Source organism: Ixodes scapularis, unplaced genomic scaffold (assembly GCF_016920785.2).
Source record: "Ixodes scapularis isolate PalLabHiFi unplaced genomic scaffold, ASM1692078v2 PGA_scaffold1__304_contigs__length_218370807, whole genome shotgun sequence".
Taxonomy (NCBI): Eukaryota; Metazoa; Arthropoda; class Arachnida; order Ixodida; family Ixodidae; genus Ixodes; species Ixodes scapularis.
Window position 1 is genome coordinate 6,067,893 of NW_024609846.1, and position 22,129 is coordinate 6,090,021.

At 44.2% G+C, this 22,129-nt stretch overlaps 1 protein-coding gene and 1 pseudogene across 1 annotated transcript in view; one reads left to right on the forward strand and one right to left on the reverse strand.

Annotated features, from left to right (window-relative positions):
• The first annotated feature begins 266 nt into the window (after window positions 1–266).
• Window positions 267–1,090, forward strand: LOC121836005 (annotated as a pseudogene).
• Window positions 1,091–2,768: 1,678 nt separating this feature from the next.
• LOC8025582 (cilia- and flagella-associated protein 251) overlaps window positions 2,769–22,129 on the reverse strand; it is a 30,354-nt gene continuing 10,993 nt past the window's right edge. The window contains exons 3-4 of the mRNA XM_002409469.4: window positions 4,417–4,521; window positions 2,769–3,179 (exon numbers count right to left, since the gene is read on the reverse strand). Of these exons, the coding sequence (XP_002409513.4) occupies window positions 2,871–3,179; window positions 4,417–4,521 (414 nt within the window). The 3' untranslated portion in view covers window positions 2,769–2,870. The remainder of the gene's footprint in view (window positions 3,180–4,416; window positions 4,522–22,129) is intronic.

A 22,129-nucleotide genomic window follows, 5' to 3' on the forward strand; every position in this document is an offset into this window, starting at 1 on the left:
GCATCTGACAGCAGTACATACCATTTTTCGTTGAATGGTACAGGGGCGCTACATGTGCCCAACGGGCGGCTAAAGTAACACCCCCGCCGTTTTAACACACAGCGGTCAAAGAATGGCGGCTGTTTCGGGGCGTTGAAATCGTAAAGCAAACGTGTCGTCGTTGTCCCAAGGTTGGCATCCAATGAACGGTGTCGGCACAAACACTAAGGCACCTGCTTCGGCGGCTCGAAGCTCCAGCAATTCGTCGTCGCCGAAACCCCTGATCAATGGACGTTCCAAATCTTCGTCGGATGGGACTGAGAATGGCAGATAAACTCGTGGACGTACGCCCAACAGTTCGGCCACGGCTTCGGCTAGAGTTACGACGGACAAACTGCGACAGGAAGCCAGTACAGAGAAGTTACGTCATGAGGCCACCGCCCTCAAAAACAAAGTGGTGCAGTTTCGCGTGGAAAATCGGAGCCTGAAGACCAAGGGGAAGCGGCTGTAAGAGGAGTGCCTCCGGAAAACCCGACAGGTCGACAAGCTCGCCCTGCTCTGCAAGGAAACAACCGCCGTGGCGCAGGACAAGAAGGAAGACGACATTCTAAAGCGAAAGTGCATGAAGCTAGAGGTGCATTTGTGTGAGCAGGAAGACAACTCCTGGAAACTCCAGAGTTCACAGAAGGACCTGTCAAAGGCCACGGACAAGCCGCAGCCCCCCTGAAGCCGTCTGTCATTAAGTTCATCCGGAGAAACAAGCTCAGAACTGATCAAGCTGCGTGAGCATATGGAAAGGTTCGGTCAAGACAACCGTCCTCTTGCACTGCAGGTCAAGGGGAAAGACCATGAGATTCGGGGACTGAAATCGCAGGCCAATCCGCAATCGAGCACATCGAGGACAGCCACAGCCAGCCATAGCCTGCGTGCGGCCAGCTCGGGCCGAGTCAAGGCTACGAGCGAAGCCACGAGGGTGCTTGTCGTAAAACGTTCAGACACCTTCAGCGTGAGCAGAAGCCAAAGGTCGGCCCTCAGTAATAGGTTGTCATCTCCAACTTTGCTTGACGGGAAGCAGACGGAAGTTGTTAAGAAGCGGAAGGATGAGCATTAAACGGCTATTGCTTTTGTTGTTTCAGGAGATTCTGCTTGTTACGCTATAACAGCTCATGCAAGCGCGAGAAGTCTTCTAGGAAGTCATTTGGGGTGTGAGAATTTCTAGATTCTTGTTGATTAATTGTGCATGCATCACATTCAGATGCCTCATCCTCAAGATTGAATATAAAAAGGGATTATTAAAACCAAATCAAAAATAAAAGTGAACCAAAACATTAACTAAATGCACTATAAAACCCAGAACACACTCCACTTCCGGGGCAAGCATCGAACTTCCAGTGGCTTCACTGGCGCCCGACTGGGAACGCGGCTAAGCGCCATCCATCCCCTTCCAGTAGGGATCAGTGATCACAAACGCTTCCCATGGTGTGCTATGGACCCTCTTTTCAGTCTAGGCTCTCTATGTTATGCTCGTGGTTCAGAGCGAGCTGCGTTCCCGCAGAAGAGAAAAAAAAGGTGACAGTAGGACACAGTCTCAAACTGAGCTAATGCGCTAAATAGGGGGGCGAGAAAAAACAATTCATCAGCAAATTGTGCTCGTGCCGGGCACGCACATGACCATTACCCTAACCAGCTTTAGCAGTAATTTAGCCACCTTGAACAACTAGGGGGGCGAATCTAATCTATATTATGACCATCAGGGGACAGCGCTCCCCGTAGGCAGGCTCCAGGTGACGTGGTCGTAATTATAGAGGAAATCGTGCTTTAAGTTAGTGATATTTTCGGTCTAGTTCGTGCTCACGAACATCCTTACACATCGTCTGCTGAAAGTTGAGGCGTAATCAAGCGCCTTGGACACTGTTTGGACCACCGCTCGTTTGAGGGCGAATGCCTGTCAAGCACTCACTTTCGGGACAAGCCGCTTACTTCCTGTGGCGTCATACCTGTTTGCTCAACGCTCCATCCAGCCCTCTCTCGTGTAGATCAATGTTTGCGATTGAATGGCGGGCACTTCCTGCGACGATTGGGCGCTGCGGTTGCGCGTGGCGAGGGGGAAAGTAGGAGGAAAGACGCAGACGTTTGCAGATGATCAACGCTTTCGTCACCTCCTCGCTGCTTGTATTGAGAATGCAGCCCATGAACCGCAAGGACCCGATCGAGCAGTTGGAAACTCTCTCTGTAATGCAGGCTCTTTAGCAGAGCGGAGGAGATCTCCCTCCATTTCTCGGCTTGAATGCAATCCAGCACGGTCTCTAGGCGAGCGCTTTGGTACACGCGTGTAACGTGATCGTAAGTAGGGGAGTTATTCACTGGGCACCATGTTTGAGGCCACTGTGTAGAGCGCATGCTCAAACCGAGCTCACAATATTAGGCTGCTATGAGCGACAACCTTGATGGTGTCTCATCCACGTTGCCAATTAATTGTAGAAACTCGCTATCAGCCTCCGGTCAGCAGTCGTGCACACAGCTATGGCCGCCAGTAAATACTCCCTATGTAGGAGTCTCAAATGAAGGTAGACAGATGTGTACGACATATTCTTAAGCATTTCAAACGCCGCTCACCAAATATTGTGGAAAATTTACACTTCGCAAACTTTGGTTGCCGCACATTCTGCTCAAATTGTTAGTACTACTCATATATTATAATGTCTTCGCGAAAACAAGGCGAGGGTTTTAAAAGCACAAATTTGTTTGCACAGAGTTTAAAGGGTAATACAAATACGCAGGAAACATGATTTGCAGACACGCCGCACATTGTTTATTGAAACAACCTATCGCAGAAAATCGGGCGTTTCACTGGCGGTTGCGTTTTGGCTAATGTCTGATTTATTCGTGTCTCACGTCTCTGAAACGTTTCCTTCATTTTCGTCCTCATCTCCTGTCGGTTCCCCTTCTTCTTTTCCTTCTCCTTTTCCCTCATCTCCTTGCGTTTCCCCTTCATCTGTCTCTTCGTTTTTCTCATCATTTTTCTCTTCCTCTTCGTTTTTCTCCTCCTTTTCCTCTTCCTCTTCTTTTTTCTCATTTTCTTTTTCTTCCTCCTCATTTGGCACTTTCCCTGGCTTCTCTGTTCCGTTCTCGTCATCGTCTGCAGAATCTTTTGGATAGCGGCATCCCTCTTCTGTGCACTTGCTTACTTTGCCGGCGTACTGCAGAAACAAAAAGTAAAATTAAACACGTAATTTTTTGCTGCACTTCATAACGTAGCGCCTTTGAATTTGTTACCAAAGACAAACTAAAAGACATGGCTCTAGAAAAAAAAAAATATCCGTACATCCAATTTAATGATATCCAACGATTTCTCGGTGACCACGGCAACCAATCTAACTGGCTGTCAAGTATGCAAGGTATTTTCGAAACAGAAGATATGTTTTAAAAGTAACTTAAATTTAAAAATGTAGGTTACCTTGTGGAAAATATTATATTTCTAAATGTTCACCTTCAACCGAATTCCAGTCAGATATCTGTAGATCAATGTGAAGCTAGGCCATGACAGGTGATAAACTTGTGTTTGTTTGTCTTATTAAAAGCTACATAGTTTATATCAGAGTTTAAAGGGTGCCGTATTAACCCTGCATTCATAAGACATGTCGGACAATAAATGAGGGGACAAACACCTCCATACCTTCTCTATATGACTAATCCCTGTAAATTAACCTTTTACAATAAAACATGTGTAAAGCTGCAGTAACAGTTTTAATTCATTTGTCACAGGCCAAATGACTTGAAATTGTTTGGGACATACCAACGGGCTACGAGATATTCGCAGATCGGTGTTTGCGTTTCTAAAGCTCGTTGCCATAACCGGACTTATAAAGAACGCTGGAACTTCCGCTCATAGTTCAATAAATATTTAATAATTATATTCGTTTCTTTGTAGTGCATTAATAAAACTGATGCTTCCTTAATGGTGCACGAACAATGAAATTATAATAAGCATTACAAACTGCAGCTCCGACGCTTTTTTTACGTCCAACTTTGAAGCCATTGAGAAAAGCGCGAACGTTTATAGTTACTGTTTATAGTTAATAATAATTACTTCATTCAAAACTGGAAGGGAAAAAGACACAACTAAACCATTAATTTAAGAATTTAGGAACACGACTGGAGGTATTTAGCTAGCGTACGATGTTGCCCCTAACCGCATGTAATATTAGCCGATACCACAAAGCACGCGTACCTTTAAATGCAACCAAGCTGTTTTAGAAAAACAAAACAAACAAACATTAGTAGGAATTAAACTTAAGCAACCTACATACTTGACAAAATAAGGTTAGCTGAAATCGCCGAGCTCAAAAAGGATTGAAAATAATGTCCAGTGTCTTCCATTCATTTTAATCACTCACCTAATTGGTTGCCGTGTACTGCAGATTTACTAAAACCTACCATGCACTTGGTGCCAACTGGATATTTCTTTTCATCGTAGGAGTACCCGTCCTTGTAGGGTTTGCAAAAGTAATTGCAGTGTTCCACCGTCTCTCCGTTCTTGAACTAAAAATAATAATATATATATAAAATACTTAGGAATAGCTTTGTATTTGTAAATGTATGCTGCGCAACACTTTTAGCTCAATTGCGGGGCAGGTATTCTAGCCGGTGCTTTTCTCTTAGAGGCCCACGCAACGACGTTTTATATTGATTTTTTATTTGCACCCAACCTGAGCGCAGTTAACGCAGTAACTTAGTGAACTTTTTTCTTTTCCCGGAACTCACTTTAATTTAAAAGTTATAGGCAAATTAAAATTACAATACACTCCAAAAATATCCTTCTTCACGACGTCCTTGCACCTCTGTTCCCACGTTTCCCGTGCCAGAGGATTCCCTTTGCCGCGATGACTGAGGAATGTGGGGAGGGTGGGGAAGACGGGGAAGACGGGGAAAGGAAGTGAGGCCGAAGAGCGTGAGCTGTCCGGGAACGGGCAGTTCTATCTCCTCAGCTGACGTCAGGACCAACAAACTCACGATTTCGTCACATGCCGCGCGCGTTCGACACCACGGGGCGCCCCCATAGAAGTAGGAGGTTTCCGCGTTGTCCGGTTGAAATATGACCCGCTGATATTTAGTTATTCTCCCTGCCTGCTAGGCTGCCCGCACCACAAGAGACGTGGAAACCTCAAAAAAGGTAGATGCTTAAATAGGACTGCACGGGTCCTTTAAGGTTGTTTTTACACCCTTAAGCTTACCCTTTAAATTAGCGACAACGAGGAGAACATAGCGCCACATTATTAGTTTTCATGGAATACACTTCATGGGAGAAAAAACAGCGACGCACGTTTATTGTTTGCTGGTGATATTTTGGCACACTGTGAACTTTGGGGATGCGTTGCACCACAGTTCTGACAACCACACGATTAGAATCTTTTTTCGAGGTTCGAAGTTTATTCTTTTTTGGGGGAAAGAGATAATGCGTAACACCATAAATTTGATTATTTTGTGTTATTTTTGAACCAGAGCATCTTTTTAACCAGATTTTGTAGCGTGAGAAGAATGTGTTTTGTTCTTCATAAGGTTGCATGCAAATAGTGCTATTGACTCGCCTCAGCTTCTCCGTAAGGTTAAATTACATGTCAATGTTCGCTATATCGAACATGCATGTTTTTATTTTATACATTTTCGCTGACCACGCAACATTTTACCACTTTCTCGGACCCGGTCGGTTTATAAAAGTGTCGCCACTCTAAATCTCGACATACCTGTATAGGTCTGTGAGTTTTGCCGCATCTTGAATTACCTGAATTTGACTAATTTTAATTTTTGCGTCTTGTTTTTCTATAAGGTTGTCTTGAGCGACGTAATATATATTATTGTTCCTTACTTATACTATTGCTGTGTAAGTGCACCGATCTAAAGACCACTGCGGTCGTTTTGGTTCACTGAACATATACATTTTTTTTCTTTCTCCCCAAGAACGTAACACATTAACTCGCTTCCTTTTGAGGAGAGAGAAGTGATCGGAAGAGACCGTATGATTTGCTGTTCCAATTGTAATATTGAAGTTAACTTGTTTCCAACACCCCAAGACTCTTCGGTAAGCTTTTCGGCATGTCACGTAATCACGTCGGATGAGGCTCTTTACCTATACTGTTCCTTGAAACACTCTGTGTCGTCTCGCCTCACTCTCAAACAAAGGGTGTATTCTCACACCCTTTGTCTCATATAAGACACCCCAAAACTTCAGTTCGACGAACAGCGCACTAACGTCGATCTGACTGTACACACTTTCATCAGAGGCTTGATAGCCGTGTGGTACAACTTAATAAAATAGCTAACGTACGTGTTACTGACTACAAAAAAAAATAATTGGGGCTTTCTTGGCGTAACTGCAAAAACTCAGTGTTTTTGTTTCTGTGGTCTGTGATAGGTATTTCAGCTATTGAATAAGTTATATCGCACCGTTATCAAGCCTCTTCTAAAATTTAGGACCGTCTGTTTGAATATAGTGCGCTGTACGTCGAACTGAAGTTTTGGGGTGCATTATATATAAAAAAGAGGTGTAAAGTGATACCCCTTTTTTTAGAGTGCTGTACCATCTCTAGATACCTGGTCAACGATTTTCGTTCTGAACCTTTGCAATCATATCACTACAAGAATACATCTGTTTGTGACTCGGAGTTCTAGGGAAGCACGTAGAGACGCACCTTAACATTGAAGTCGGTAACGACATCCTTGTTGAGGCAAGGCTGCACCATTCTTGTACGCATCTCACTGGGCGTCAAGCCGTCTAATCGCCTACCGTTGTTCCTTCTTCTAGTTATGTTGGCTATTTTCACGTTATAATCGCTCCACATTCTGATTGAAGAAGCTCGGCAGTATCCAATGCGTCAATCACCAGTGCCTATTTCTAGCACAGTGGTATATTCGGCATTCGCCCTCCAACACTCTAAAACAAAACGCCTGGTCAGCTGGTGCATCATCAGATACTGACTATGCACTGTCGGTCCTGGCAATAACATTTATAGGCAAAAGTAGCAAATACATCTGATCATGGCAAGCGTCTGAAATAGATCTGATCTTGCTGCCAGACGACTTGCGTGAATACTATGATCAGCCAGTCTCCGTAGTGCTCGTTCTGGACTGCTACCTTAGGGTTAAGGGCCAAGTGACGTTTCCGTTTTCATTGTGGGAGTACCATCTGCAACAATTCCATTTTTCACTTCCCCGTTGGGGCACGAACCGACCTGCATGCCATGTTCACGCCGTTTTATGCTTCAGGTTAGTTATTTGAGTAATTCCAAGTGGGGTCGATCTAATAAACTCTTTTCGTACAGCGCCGCGTGGCAACGTTTCTGTGTTACATTGATCCACTCCACTACGCCGCCGGTGTCCTCAAATGTGAATCCGAGGATTTTGATGGTCTCTGAGGGTTGGATACGTTTCCCATCTAGCGACAGAATGATCCTATAATTGACGCCCGCTATTGTTTGTTTTCTTGAGGCCACCACCGTATACGTGGTCTTTTCTGATGACGCTCAAAGACCAACCTCTTGAGATGGGAATCGACAACATCGAGTCAGCTCTGTAAGGTGGATTACTGCGTCGTTAGGTCTCCGTGGGCAGTCCAGATCGTCACGTCATCTGCGTACACTGTGAATTTCAGGTTGGGGATCTTGTGAAGGAGCTTCGGTAAATTGGCCATAGCTATGTTAAAGAGGACGGGTGATAGGACGGAGCCCTGCGGTACACCGACTCCGTTTCTCGCCGCTCCGTAGCGAATGGAGTATGTTCGGTTTTCGAGAAACGATTTAATAAAGTTGAGTGCCCGGCCGTGTACTCCCAACTTTATCGCCTCTCTGATGACTGAAGCATGGGGTACGGAATCGATTGCCTTTCGAACGTCGACTGCTACAATGGTCTTTGTATCTGTCTTGGACATATTTCTTGAAATAAGGAACAAGTTTTCCTGTGTACCCATGTTGGCTCGAAAGCCGGTTTGGGCAGGGTGGAAAGCTTTGGTGTTCATTTCCAGGTACCAGTTGAGCCTGTCGAGGACCATACGTTCCATGAGTTTACAAACACATGGCGTTAACGAGATGGGCCTGTGGTTGGCAAGGACTGTGTGATCTTGACCCGTTTTCGGGATTGGTATAACTATTGAATGTTTCCATTCGGTGGGAATCTCCCCACGTTCCCACACTTCGTTGATTTTTTCAAGGAGGGCCTCCTTCATTTCCTCCGGCAGGTTCCTGAGCATTTGTACTGTATCTTTGTCGTGACCGGGTGCTCTCCGCTGTTTGCCGCTTGTGAGGGCTGTTTGGAATTCGCCTTTAGTGAATGGTGAATCCATTCTGTCGTCAGGAGCCAGCATTTCACGTTCGTAGCATCCCGTGCCTTGGCAGTGGCTATGCTGCGGGGAAAAAAAGATTTCCGGCTTCTTTCGCTATTTCTTCTTCTGTCTTGTTCGCACAAAGCGCCATGGCCTGGGGAGCTTTTTTATTCTTCTTTTTGCCCATCATGGCTCTGCAGGTTGCCCATAACGCAGTTATGGACGTTTTCTCCGAGAGAGAGGCGCTGTAGTCTAGCCATCGTTGGCGCTCTAGTCGTTTCGCAATAATACCTGGCTTCGATCGTTATTCTGGTAACCTTTCTGCGGCCGTACACCGTTTTGGGTACCTTCCTGTACGCTTGAAGTGCTTGCAGCCGCTTTGCCCACAACCTTAGAAGATAGAGATCGGGTACCGGAATATCCTCGTCTACCTCCTTGATTATGGTGGCGATCTTGAGGGTGTCTGTGAGTGCTCTTCTGTACTCGTCCCAGTTAACTGTCCGCGTGACTCTTTTGTTATTCTCGCCCTTTCTTTTTTTAGTTAGTGACATCTCCACAAAAATCGGGAGGTGATCGCTGCCTCATGCGTCTGGACTGCATTTGTACTTTTGTAGTTTCACAAATTTGTTATTTGTCCATGTCAGATCCGGAGACGTATCCTGACGTTTAGGCCGCAGACCGGTTCGCGTGCGTCTTTACGCCTTCCTTTTTCATTGGCGTCATGCCGTGCTGCGTCATCTCCTCATAAAGTTCCTTGCCTGCCTTGGAACTCTTCCTGTAGCCCCACGCTACGTGCTGAAGGTTAAAATTCCCACAGTATAGCTTTTGATCTTTTGGATATGTCTCGTGCAGATGGGCAATCCAGCCATTCCAGAAATCCGAAGGTTTCGTTTTCCTGTTCAGTCTATAATAGGCCGACACTAGTATAATAGCCTTCTTTTCGATCTCTGTTCGTTATGCGACGACTTCTTGCTCGTCATTGCACCACCGAGAGATCGATTTGGTGATGTGGACAGGCATGGCTTATGAAGATCGTCGATTTTCCTGGTGCGCCTCCCTTCTTGTCCGTGATAGTGGGCGTTGAGCACACTGCGTATCTTCTGATACATGTAAGGGTCGTGTTAGTTTCCTGCATCAGCAGAACGTCCGGACGATCTTGTGATCTTGCATGAAACCGCGCGTTGAGCTCCGCCGCCCGAAGCTCGGCAATTCCATTGCACGACCTTGATCATCTACGGGGATGCGGTAGCCTTAAGTTCGAAGAGTGCTCCTCCGAAGAACTTTTGAATGAAGTTTTGTGTCTGTTGCTGCTGTTGCTGCATTTGCTGGAGCATCTGTTGCTGCTGCTGGAGTTGCACTCTCCATTGTTCTTGTTGAACAACAAATGCTTGTAGAGTTCCTTTCAGAGCTTGCAATTCTGCGCGAATTGATTTCTTTTCTGCTTCTGCCAGGCTCCTACACAAGACGTTGGCGTAGGAGCTTGCCAATGAAGTTGGGCTTGGGTTTTCGCCGGGAACCGTTGTCTGCGGCGTCGCAGTTTTTGCTGCAGGAGCTGTTGTCTGGTTACTTGACGGGTCTGCTACAGCGTCGATACGAGCTCCAACCTGCGATGATCGAGCTTGTGCTTTCATTGCCTGAATGGATGCTCTCATCTCCCTGTTATTCTCTATTCTCGTTGCGCAATTCTTATCCGTAGCGAGATGGCCTTCCTTTTTGCATTGTTGACAGTAAGTCTTGGGATCCGGGCATTCGCTTTTGCTCGTGTCCGTGTCCATTCCTTCTCTTGGATGTGTCCTTCCGTATCTGGCGCAGACAGGGTTTTGAACACAAATGTCTGGCTTGTGTCCCGTACGGTGGTAATTCGCGCAGACTATCGTTTTGGGCTTGAACGGGTACAGTGGAGCGTGGTACGTGTTGAATAGTATGGATCGAGGCAGTTTCTCTCCTTCAAAGGTGATCGCTACCGTCTTGGTATTGCCCATGCGTCTTGCTGCCACCACTGGGACTTGTTTGGAATCGACGAGGTCAATAAGGGATTCTGCCTCTCCTGTTATATCGGCGTCATAATAGACTCCTCTAATATGTTTCTTCCAGTAGGCTTGGTACGTGCTGATTTCAATTTTTTCTCCTTTCGCATTCTCGTAGGTGTAGTTTTTCCATATTTTCTGGAGGACCTCCTTCGAGTCTGTGCGTAAGGATATGGTATTCGACTTTGGAAAGTATTTGAGAGTGACGTCCTTACGTTTAATTTCCAGTGTCTTCTCTAGGTAGCCTAATTTTTCAAGTTTCCACTCTCCCACCGGTGTCTTGGATCTTGGACGAATCCTGACCTCCTTGAGATGTTCGTTTGGTTTTAGTGTATCTGGCTGGCGGTTCCCTTCCGGGTCGCTTGAGCTTGTTTATAACTTTGATGAAGTCGTCATCGCAGTTGTCCGCGGCGTTTTCATCCTGCCCACCCTTCGTTGTGTCCTTGCCACTTGGTTGCGACTGCCGTAATGACTGCTGCTCTCCGGGTGGTGTTGCGTCATTCTCCTGCTGGCGTGGCGCTGATATAGACTTCGCAAGACCCTCTTGCGTAGGCTTAGCGCTAGGCTTCGCGTTCGAGGTGGGAGAGTCTGGCCGCTTCCGTTCTCTTGAGAATTTTTAATCTTTTCCTCGAACTTTTCTTTTTCGCGGTGATTTCCGTAAGAAGGCCCAAAATTTTCGTGATGAGATTTTCTTGAGATTCCTCTGCTAAAAGCGTCGCAAGAATGCTTCGTAGTTGACGGTGTTTTTCTGAGACTGTTGTGGGCTGATCATTGTCCTCGATTTCCGCGAGGTTTCTGGCCAGGTCGACGTTCGTCTTCCGTTTTCTTGTTCCCCTCTGCAGGGTTTCATCGCTACTTTGTCCGCAGTCCATTTCATGCATTTCATGTGCTGCGTCGGCATCGCATGCTATGTGGTTAGGCTTACCTTCCCCTTGGGGAAGATAAGACCCTTGTCCATAAAGCTGGGTGATGTCGTCGAGCGTCTGGAGGCGTAATGCTTGCTGAAATTGCCGACCAGGCCGTAAACTCTCTGGTTCTTGGCCCCCTTCCAGACCGGCAGATAGAGATTTTACAAACTTATCAGGAAAATAAGCAGAGCTCGAAAAAGGACGTCTATATACAGGCGCACTTCTTCTTTCTCTCCACAAATCAGTTGATAGTTCAGCGCTGTGTGAGTGCATTTTTTGTGTGTTTGGATTTCGAATAACTGTCTACTGTGCGCTGGTTCGTAATGATGCCGATCAACAGACCCGTTTTTTTTTTGTTGTTGGTGCCGTGTTCCAACGGTGTAAAGCGCCTGTGTACTTGCGTACTTGATGGAGCAATCAGTTGTGGTTTAACTCTGTCTGCTCTAAAAAGACTACTTTTTGCTTCGGGGGATGTTGATGTAACCCAGGTACCACTGGGCATAAGAAACAAATCGCGAAAATAATGACATCGGTGGCAGTCCTGCCGAACATTTATCGGGGACAGTCAGTGCTCTTACATGGGCTGATAAATGTACAAGCCAAAGAGTAGACGATGGATAAAAGACTAGAGTCAGTATCGTCTAATGTACAAACTATAGAAAACGCCTTAAAATATTCAAAACACTGAAGGAGGACCTGAGTGCCGTTGAAACCTCCACAGAAAGAATTATCGCAGCAAGTTTCACATCTGGACGTGCAACAAGGTAGTCTCAAAAATCAGTGTCGACGGCCAAACTTAATTTTCGATGGTATCCCAGATTCCGAGAATGCGCAATGGTCTGTGTCTGAGCCGAATGTCATAAAACTGTGCTGTGACACCCTAATATGCGCTCTCGAACCATCCGGTATTGAGCATGCTTATAGACTGGGCGCTATCAGTGACCAACGGAAGAGACGAATAATAATAAAATTTGTGTCTTTCAAGACGAAGCAGGAACTTCTGCTTCAGAGACCGAAGTTTAAAAATAAATCACATAGTCTTAGTGAAGACTTAGAGCCTAAAGTCCGGACGGAAGGTAGAAAAATACTCAACTTTGCGAAAACAAGAAAACCTACCGTTCAAGTTTAGATTTAATAAACTCTCGATTCGGCGAAACTCATACATCTATGATATAGGATCCCAAACAGTCGTCGAACATCATCGATAGCAATTACCAACTGTTTCTGCGACATTGTTAACGTCAATCCATGACATTACATTTCTCATTGTAAACTGCCGAAGAGTTCGGAATAAATCTGATGGCCTATACTTCGTTTCAGCTTACGTCCATATGAAGCCGACCCTACGAGCTAAGGGGGTCAATCAAGAAGCTTTAAAAGCGTATGTCACTGTGCCTTTTTTTTCTGTTTGTGATAGGCTTAGTGATGACAGAACACGTACAGAAACATGAATAACACCAGGATGGTGCGTTTTTGAAGCTGTCTGATTGGGCTCATCACTTCGAACTGTCAGCTGCGTCTGAACTCAAGCTGAAACGAAGTATAGCTGGTATAATCTCAGTCTCCACTCCGGACGTTGTTATTGGAACTGTGTCATGGTTTAACCCACCATCCGTTCTTAACAGTGAGGTCTTCCCTCTGAGCTTTGATGTCTACCGTCAGGATAGAGATAATCTAGGCGGCGGTGTATTTTTGCTTGTTCATCACGGCCTGCATAGCATTCCTGCATATATTACCGGCGTGTCTTGTGAATTGGTGTGGTTTCAGATTTCCCTTTTCTGGAGTGAATACTTAACTGTTGGTTTCTTTTATAGGCCTCCATCCAGTACTGCTCAGGCACTTATCCCATTGTATAATGCACTTTCTGTTGGTGTGCCGGGTTATGTTGTTCTAAGTGGCGATTTTAATCTACTAGATGTTTGTTCGACAGGGCACCGTCCCGTGATTGATAATTTATATTCGGTCTGTGCTACATTTTCGGACATTATAAATTACTTTGCGTGAGTTTGTTACTGAACCCGCAAGAGTTGGCGTTAGTTGTTCAAGTTTTTTAGATATCCTTCTTTGTAATCGATTGCCATCCACAACCTCTGTTTCAGTATTTCCAGGAAGAAGTGGTAACGAGGCAGTTGTAGCGTCCCTGAAATGTTTGAAAGTTCTCAGATATAGAAGTCCACCCAAAAAGACATACATGTTCAATAGAGGGAATTACAATAGAATGTGTTTTGATCTCAGGGATTGTTTTCTTCTCATTGTGAAGTGCACAGTGTTTCCACTGATGGGAAAACCTTGAGGAATATCTTTAGAAATAAAATACTGCAGTGGGTAGATATTTACGTTTCAGCCGGGATAGTCAGCGCGAAGTGCAAGCAAGATAGGCCTTGGATGAATTCGGAAATCCGGCGGGCAATATATAAAAATAAACGCGTTTTTGCATGATATATAAACAAATCACAATTCACTGATTCTAAACAAGTTTAGAGATCTTCAGAAAGGTCTAAAAAAAAGGAGAATCGAAATATTCTTTTCCCTCCATTACTAACTTAAGGTCTGTCCTAAAGAGCTCTGGAAGTATGTAAACTTGCAACGTAAGGATGTGGCTGGCGTCCCCGCTCTTCTGGTCGATGATAATCTCACGACAGACGATAGCGTTAAGACAAATGCTTTCAATAGATACTTAAAGTCTGTACTTCAACTTTTGCGCTTATTTCACTACCTTGGACTGTTGATAGAGCAAGCAGTAAAATGAACAAAGTTACCTTCAATCACAACGGCATAAGAAAACTAGAAGTCAATAAAAATGGGAAAAGCACCTGGACCGGATGGAATTCCAAATATTGTATTGAAATCTTGTGCTGATATTATAGCGTCGTACTTATTGAAAGCATTTTTGAAGTCGCTAAAAAGTGGACGTCGGCATGATGATTGTAAGTTCGGAAATGTAGTTCCAATATACCAACGATAAAAAAATAGTGTAGATAATTACAGGCCTGTTTCCCTCACAATTGAATACTATAAAATAAGAATAAGAGAACATTTACTTTATTCCAACCCTATAAGTCATTTAAGTAACAATAACTTTTTCCTTAGTTCAACACGGTTTTCAAGCAGGGCTATCATGTATCACGCAACTACTGGAATTTTATTATTGCAATACTTGCGCATTCGATACAATGTGTCATACTCATTGTAGTTTTATGTATTTCAGGAAAGCTTTTGACGTAGTTATATCAGTCCTTTTTACTGCATAAACTGCGTAATCTAAACATCAAAGCAAAGATTTTGCAAAGGATAGCCAATTATCTCCACGGTAGGAAACAGGGTGTAATCATAAATTGAGATAATTCATCGTATTCAGAAGTAACTTCAGGTGTTCCATGAGGCTCTGTTTTAGGCCCTTTCCTTTTTCTTATCTTTAGTAATGATATGAATCATGGAATCACATCGAGTATCAGGTAGTATGCTGACGACTGCGTGTTATACAGGCAAATGACCGGCGACGGCGACGTTCAAATGCTAAGGCATGATTTAAATAAGAAAACAGACTGGTGTGATAAGTAGAAAATGTATCTTAATATATCTAAATGTGTCCATTTTCGATTCACTAAGAAAGATAAATTGTCTGTGCAGTTTTTAAACTAAACAATCATTCTTTAGAACTTTCCACTCAGGCAAACATATCTCGGGGTTCGCTTAACCGCTGATTTAAGATGGACTACTCACGTGAAGCAACTGTGCTCCGTTCAGCGGCATGTTGCATATTTTGCGTCGCAATTTCAGTAAGTTTTTAGCTCACTTGAAAGAAATCCTCTAATCTTATTACGTCTTCCCAATTCTAAACTATGCCTGTATTATTTTGGACCCGCCCACGCAGGTAAGTATAAACCAAATCGAAAGAATTCAGATTCAAGCTGCGAGATATGTATTAAATAACTATAACGTTGACAACAGCATTTCTGAAATAAAGCTCCAGTTCAGATGAGAACCTTTACAACTAAAAGGGAAGTGTCTCCGTCTCAATCGAGACACCTATTGGTACCTCACTATGTTTCTCTTCGGACAGGCAATAAAAAAAAAAGATACTATAATTGTTAACACATAGAGACGTTCCAAAATATTCCTTTTTCTTCCAAACAATTAGTGACTGGAACGTGCTGCCCGACTCACTAGTAGAACTTCCTAACATACAATCCTTTTTAATGAAATCATATTATATTAGTCTGTGTTGGCGGTTTACTTTGTCCGGCCTGGGCTTGTTGTTGACAGTGTACTGATATTATGGTAGTATATATTGGCATGTTTATTCCGTATGATTTGTTATCTTTCGTTGTTTTTTCCGCTATATGTCCGCTTTTGTATAATTTTTTTTTCCGTCCTCAATACTGTAATGCCCACTGGGCGATGTAGGTACCAAATAAATAGCCAACGTTTTTTTTTCACGTATTTCTTTGAATGCTAGTTTTGAATGTGATCGGCTCTATTTAAAGACATATATTTAAATGTTGCCCTTGGTGTATTCTATCGGCCACCCGTCTTCATCGAAGCTTTAATGGTTCTTTCCATGATTATTTTTTTAGTCTATCTTTGCTATACACTGCTGAAGCTTGATTATTCTAGGTGATTTCCATCCTCCTCCCATCGATTGGACTCAAGCTTCTCCTTGCTCTCGACATAACACTGCTGAATCTGCAAATGCTATCGATGTTTGCCTTGACTTTAGCCTCTCGTAGCTTGTAACATGCCAACACGGTCCACTACTTCCTCCTTAAATAGCCTAGACTTCATAATTACTACGCAACCAGATATATTTCAGCCAATTACCAACTTTCCGGGGATATCTGATTATAATGTATTGTTCACCCAAGTATATTTATTACAAGAAAAATATTGTTAGCAAATCAATTACAAGATATTACAGGGATAATTCTGACGCGACTAACTGTAAATTAGAATGCTTCTGTAAGCAAATATTTTTGACCAGATATGAATATCGCACTTTCGAACAAAAATGGCAGCTATAAAAAATAAGTTCAATGCTCTGTTGGAGAAGTACATTTCTTCAGTGTTTTATGAAAACGTCTAATAATTCTCTCTGGTTTACCGTCGTCGGCCTGAAAAGCCATCGCAATAAGAAAAAAAAGCCTGATCAGGCGTGCTATAGGGACCGAGACAGTCCATTAGATAGGCAGGCGTGTTATAAGTGTGAACAGAGATAAAAAAAAAAAAGTTGAATCAACTAGATACCCGTACTACCAAACCTCGCTACAAGATATGTTGCTCGGGAAGCCCAAAATATTTTGGTTAGAAATAAATGCCAACCCTGCTGATGTATTAAACCTAACTGATACATTCGGTGATATGTTTTCCGATGTTGGGAGTGAAAGTGCTTTAAATTCAGCTTTTATTTTTGTATTTTCTTATGAGAGTACAGCAGCGCTCCAGTTAAATTGCTTGACCATCATCACATTGAAACGTTAAAACACACTGAAATATATGAACGGACTGAAACGCTACCACTCGCTTCTTCAAGAGGCGATAACAAAATAATTCCAAATCACTCATTAATACCAAGATTATTTCCAGTGCCATATTGTCTGCAATATTCTCACAATCATTGCTCGACCATTTTGTCTGAGAGCTCTGAAAGGTCAGTCAGATCATTATGCTTTTCAAATCCTGTTATCGCAACTCCTCTTCAAACAATCGGCCCATATCGCTTACAAGCATGGATCCTAAATTACTTGAAAATATTAATTGCAACGTAATCCGGTTTTTGGAAGAACACACTTTATTTTTGATTACCAACATGGGTTTTGTAAGGATCATTCATGTGAAACACAACTCGCAGGCTTCATTCATGACATTCACGTTTGTATTAAAGGGCCCATGAAACGAATTTTGGACTGGAGTAAATCAATTTATATTGGGATTTTACTCATAGCACACCGTTCAGTGGGCCAAAAGAAAAAAAAGGTAGAAAGTCAAAAGCCTGACTTTCGGTACGAAAATTTTTAAAACACAGCGGACTATTTCGTACCTCCTTCCCTTCGTAAGTTCTCTACCTTTTCACTGTGATACATCCGCGGACCCCGCAGCGTGTCACCGGGCACCCGCAGCGCGTCATCGGGCCCAAACGCACGTCACACGGCAACGGTCCTCACTTATTCCCTTCACCCCTAAGCTGACATTGTGGTGGAAGCTACGCACTTGCCGGACCAATCAGCCACCTCCCTCTCATCACCTGACCTCATTCTCTGCGCGTGAGTATGCGCTGGAGAGCGTGATCACGTGGCAAAAGTGTGCCTGGCCCAACGAGCACCTAGCTTCCACCGCACTGTCAGCTTAGGGGTGAACGGGGTGGGAAAAGCAAGTTTTGTCTGAATTTTGAGTAACGGAATAATCTTCTAGCGGGACAATGACTGTGCCCGGCTACACAGACGAGATTTCGAGCAAGAGGGACTCCCCCCTTTTCGTCTTTTTGAACTGTTTGGTAGAATGCGCGATTAATGAGTTGATAAGGAAAGCTAAACAAGAAAAAGTCGGAAAAGCGTTTCATGACTCCTTTAACACTTGCTCTCAGATCGGCACTACTTTTCTTGACTTTTTAAAAACAGTTGACCGTGTTCCTCATAAGCGTCTTGTGCACAAACTATATCAACTCAAATTAGATATTGACCTTCATTTATGAATTAAAGATTGTCTTATGGCAGAACTCAATAAACAGTTGTAAACTCTCGAAGTCCATTGACCATATCAGTGTCTTCGTGAGCTGCCCAAGGCACTGTCCTTGGGCACATCTTTTTTATAATATATGAAAGATTTATCATCATGTGTTTTCTATAATATATGAAAGATTTATCATCATGTGTTTTCTCCCACAATCGTATATTTTCTGATGACTGTGTAATATAGGATGATAGTCATACTAACACTGAATCACCACGCGGCAAGATGACCTAAATTACTTATCTGATAGGTGTTCAGCATGGATGATGAACCTTAACCCCGCTAAATGCAAATGCATATCAATCTTTAAACAGCAACCTCTATTCCTCCTTTATTAAATCTAAACTGGTTGAGTCAGTTACATCACATAAATACCTTGGTACGGGACGGTCGTATTTTTCAAAGCTCCCCGAGAGACGCACGAGGATATGAGCATCAACGGAGCGGCTGCGTTGGATGGGACTGGCCAGTCGGGAGGGGAATACAGGATGTCCCTCCCGGCTCTCCCATCGGGCAAGCGACTTGCAACCACCGTCTTTCTGCACGGCGACCCTAGGGTCAAACCTTACAAGATAGGAGACTTTGCCAGATCTCTGGACGCCGCAATCGGTATGAAGAATGTGGCGGCTCTTGGCGCCTTTCAGCTGAATCACGTATGGGTATGCACACTTCACGACGTGGAAACACGGGATCGTCTTACTTCTCTCGGGGAACTGACTGTGAAGGAGAGGAGATGCGTCATCGTCGACCCTAATGTGACCGAGGCATCGCTTCAGGTGCACTGGCTGCCAACCTACGTGAACGACGAAGAGGTGAGCGCCGTCTTCCGATCCTTCGGCAGGATCAAAGACATTCGACGAGAGATGTGGCGGGCGCCGGGTGGCGAGTACGAGATTGAAACTTCTACCAGGATTGTTACTCTCTCGCTTCGCGACGGGCTGACCAGGGATGAGCTGCCGCACCAGGCGACAGTTTCCGGCTACCCGGTCCTTGTGCCAGTGGCTGACCGGCCGCCTCTTTGCCTGCGCTGCAGGCAGGTGGGCCACATGGGACGACAATGCAGGGCTCCTTGGTGTAGGCTGTGCCGGGAAGTCGGACACACGGAGGACGACTGCGCTCCAACCTACGCATCCAGGGCAAGAAAGCAGGTGACCACCCGGGAAAAATACAACTAATGGACCACGATGAGACGGAAGAGACCAACGAGCAAAACCCAACGGCGGTGACGGCGGCGATAGCGGCTGAGCCGACAGTGGCCGCAGAGGCGGTGGTGGGTCCCGGGGCCGTGGCCGAGAAGACGGAGCCACACGTTCGTGACAAATCGGAGGCTGGTGAAGAAGGGAAACCCGACACACCGAAAGCCGATGCTTCGGAGGACACGGCCACCCTGACGCAGTCAGCAGCGGAGGCGACCGCTTCGCCAGCGGGGGCAGCCGCTCCGGTGGTTAGCTCCAAGCTTGGTCCTACAGCAAAAATCTGTTCCAAGGAAACAAGGGGGCCGATCAGGCAAAGTTCCAGGCAACAAAAGGACCAAGAACAAATAGGCCCCCGAGCATCGGCTCCCACTCGCACTCGTTTTTCTCCGTACTGTCGTGCCGTCGATGGGGATTAGGGAAGACCGGTCCTGGTTCGCTTGGTGAGCTTCATGTCTCGGTCTCCGTTCATCAACCCGTTTTTACTTTAGTATTTATTTGCTTGCTGTTTTTTTTTTTTTTGCTTTGTTTCTTAGTTTGCGATGTTTTTGTTTGTCAGAGCCTACCTTTTTCACATGTCTGCCATTCACCAATCGATGTTTTTTAAACCTGAATCGAGACAATGTCCTTTTGCCTTTATAACATGAACAAAAAAGAGTATCCACTGCCTAGCGAAGTAGGGCGAAAATTCAGCGCCCGCTCTACTACTCCCCTTTCTCTGTTTCATTTAAACATTCAATCAGCACGAAACAAGTTTGATGAGTTGAATATTTTTTTAGACGATTTTGGTTTCTCTTTTGATTTCCTTATGTTAACCGAGACGTGGGGCCGTTCTGATGAGACGATGGACCCTTTGGATGGATACACCGTTTATGACTTAAATCGCTGTTTAAAGCGCGGGGGTGGTGTTTGTATTTACGCAAAAACTGCTTTCGAATGTACTGTCATAGATCAGTTGACTACTGTTACAAATGATTTTGAAATTCTGAGTTTAGAAAGTTCAAAATCTACATTATCGGTTATGTATCGTCCACCGAATGGTGATATGGACTTGTTTTTGGAATTCATCGAAAAACTCTTTATGTTCATGGGTGAAAACAATGTCGCCTTTTACTTTGCGGAGATTTTGATATAGATATGATGACGTCATCTCCGCGACAATTGCAGTTTTTGTCATTGTGTAATTCCTTCGGTTTCTTTTGTCCAATATCCCAACCAACTCGGGCAAATCATAGGAATGCAACGCTTCTAGACTTGTTCATAACAAATATTGATGATTCACGCCTAACTGCTGGTGTCATTGGGGCCACAATCAGTGACCACCTACCAATTTATTTGTATGCCGATCTAAGAATTCGGTCAAAAAAGTCTTCGAACACAAATTACACTTTTCACCGAGATATAAGCTCAAGAAGACTAAACTATTTTGAAGAGGAAATACAACTTACAAACTGGAGCGCGGTTCTCTCCTGTGACTCAGCTGACCAGGCATATGATCTCTTTCTTGAAACGTTTACAAATATCTATAACCGGTGCTTTCCCTAAAAGAAGTGTCGAGTGCATAAGAAATCACGCAAGCCGTGGGTTACTTCGGAGATAATTAGAATGATGAATCGAAAGAGTGCGCTCTATAATAAATTTCTGCACACTAGAGATTTGGGTGTCCTCCGCGAATTTAAAATTCAAAGGAACATGGTGACTAGCGCTCTTCGCAAATCAAAGCGTACATACCATTACGTTATGTTTCAGGGTGAACCTAGAACGGATGTCATGTGGAAAAAAGTGAACATGTTGGTAAAACCTCACTCTCGTATTGACTCAATTAAAACGATTACTGTAAACGGCGAGTGCATAACTGGCGCCGCGTTGGCTGACAGGTTCAATAATCATTTTGTGGACTTAGTTGACAGTGCTCACTCCGTCAATGCTTGTGACCTGGTCGATAAAATTTTGGAGAGTGTTTTTCTTCTGCCTACTGACGACAGTGAATTGATATCAGTATATAACAATTTTAGAAACACTAAAAGTAACGACGTGCATGGCATTCAGATCGGGCTTGTAAAGCGTGTAATTCATTCTATCGTCCCTTGTTTGACCCACATTTATAACCTCGCCCATCAGGATGGGGTGTTTCCTAAAAGAATGCAAGTGGCCAAGGTGTCCGTCCTCCACAAGGCAGGGGATAAGAACAACGTGGGTAATTACAGTCCTGTGTCTGTATTGCCGGTATTCTCCAAAGGACTAGAAACAATTATGCACATGAGACTATATGCCTTCTGTGAAAAACACTCAATTATTACCCCTTGTCAATTCGGTTTCCGAAAGGGGTACTCGACAGAGTTGGCGCTACTAAAACAGAAAGAAATGATACTTACAAACATCGAAAACAAACTGCTAACATTAGGCATATTTATCGATTTTTCGAAGGCATTCGAACGCCTTAATCACAAAACTTTACTGCAGAAACTGGACCTTTGTGGCATCAGGGGTGTTGCCCTGAACCTAATCGAAAGCTATTTGCAAGACCGATATCAGTACGTTTTGAAATTGACGGGGAGCGTTCAAACATGCGCCAAATAAAGGCAGGTGTACCGCAAGGGAGTATTCTCGGGCCCCTTCTCTTCAATATTTTTATAAATGACATAGTGAACTTAGATAATAGCGTCAACGACATCATATACGCAGATGATACAAGTTTGTTTTTCTCTGGAACTAGCATTGACGTCATTATAAGAAAAGCAAATCAATTCTTGCAGAATCTAAACGTTTGGACCGCTGCAGATTAATTAACAATAAATGTTGCAAAAACTAAGGCAATTATTTTCCGCGCAAAAAATACAAGCTGCACCACCAGCCTGCCGGGAGGGCTCTCTTTTGCCTCACGAGATGTGGAAATTGTAAAAAATGCTAAGGTGCTTGGCGTAACTTTTAATGAACATATGCTGTGGGATGAGACGGTGCTGGACACAACCATAAAGCTCT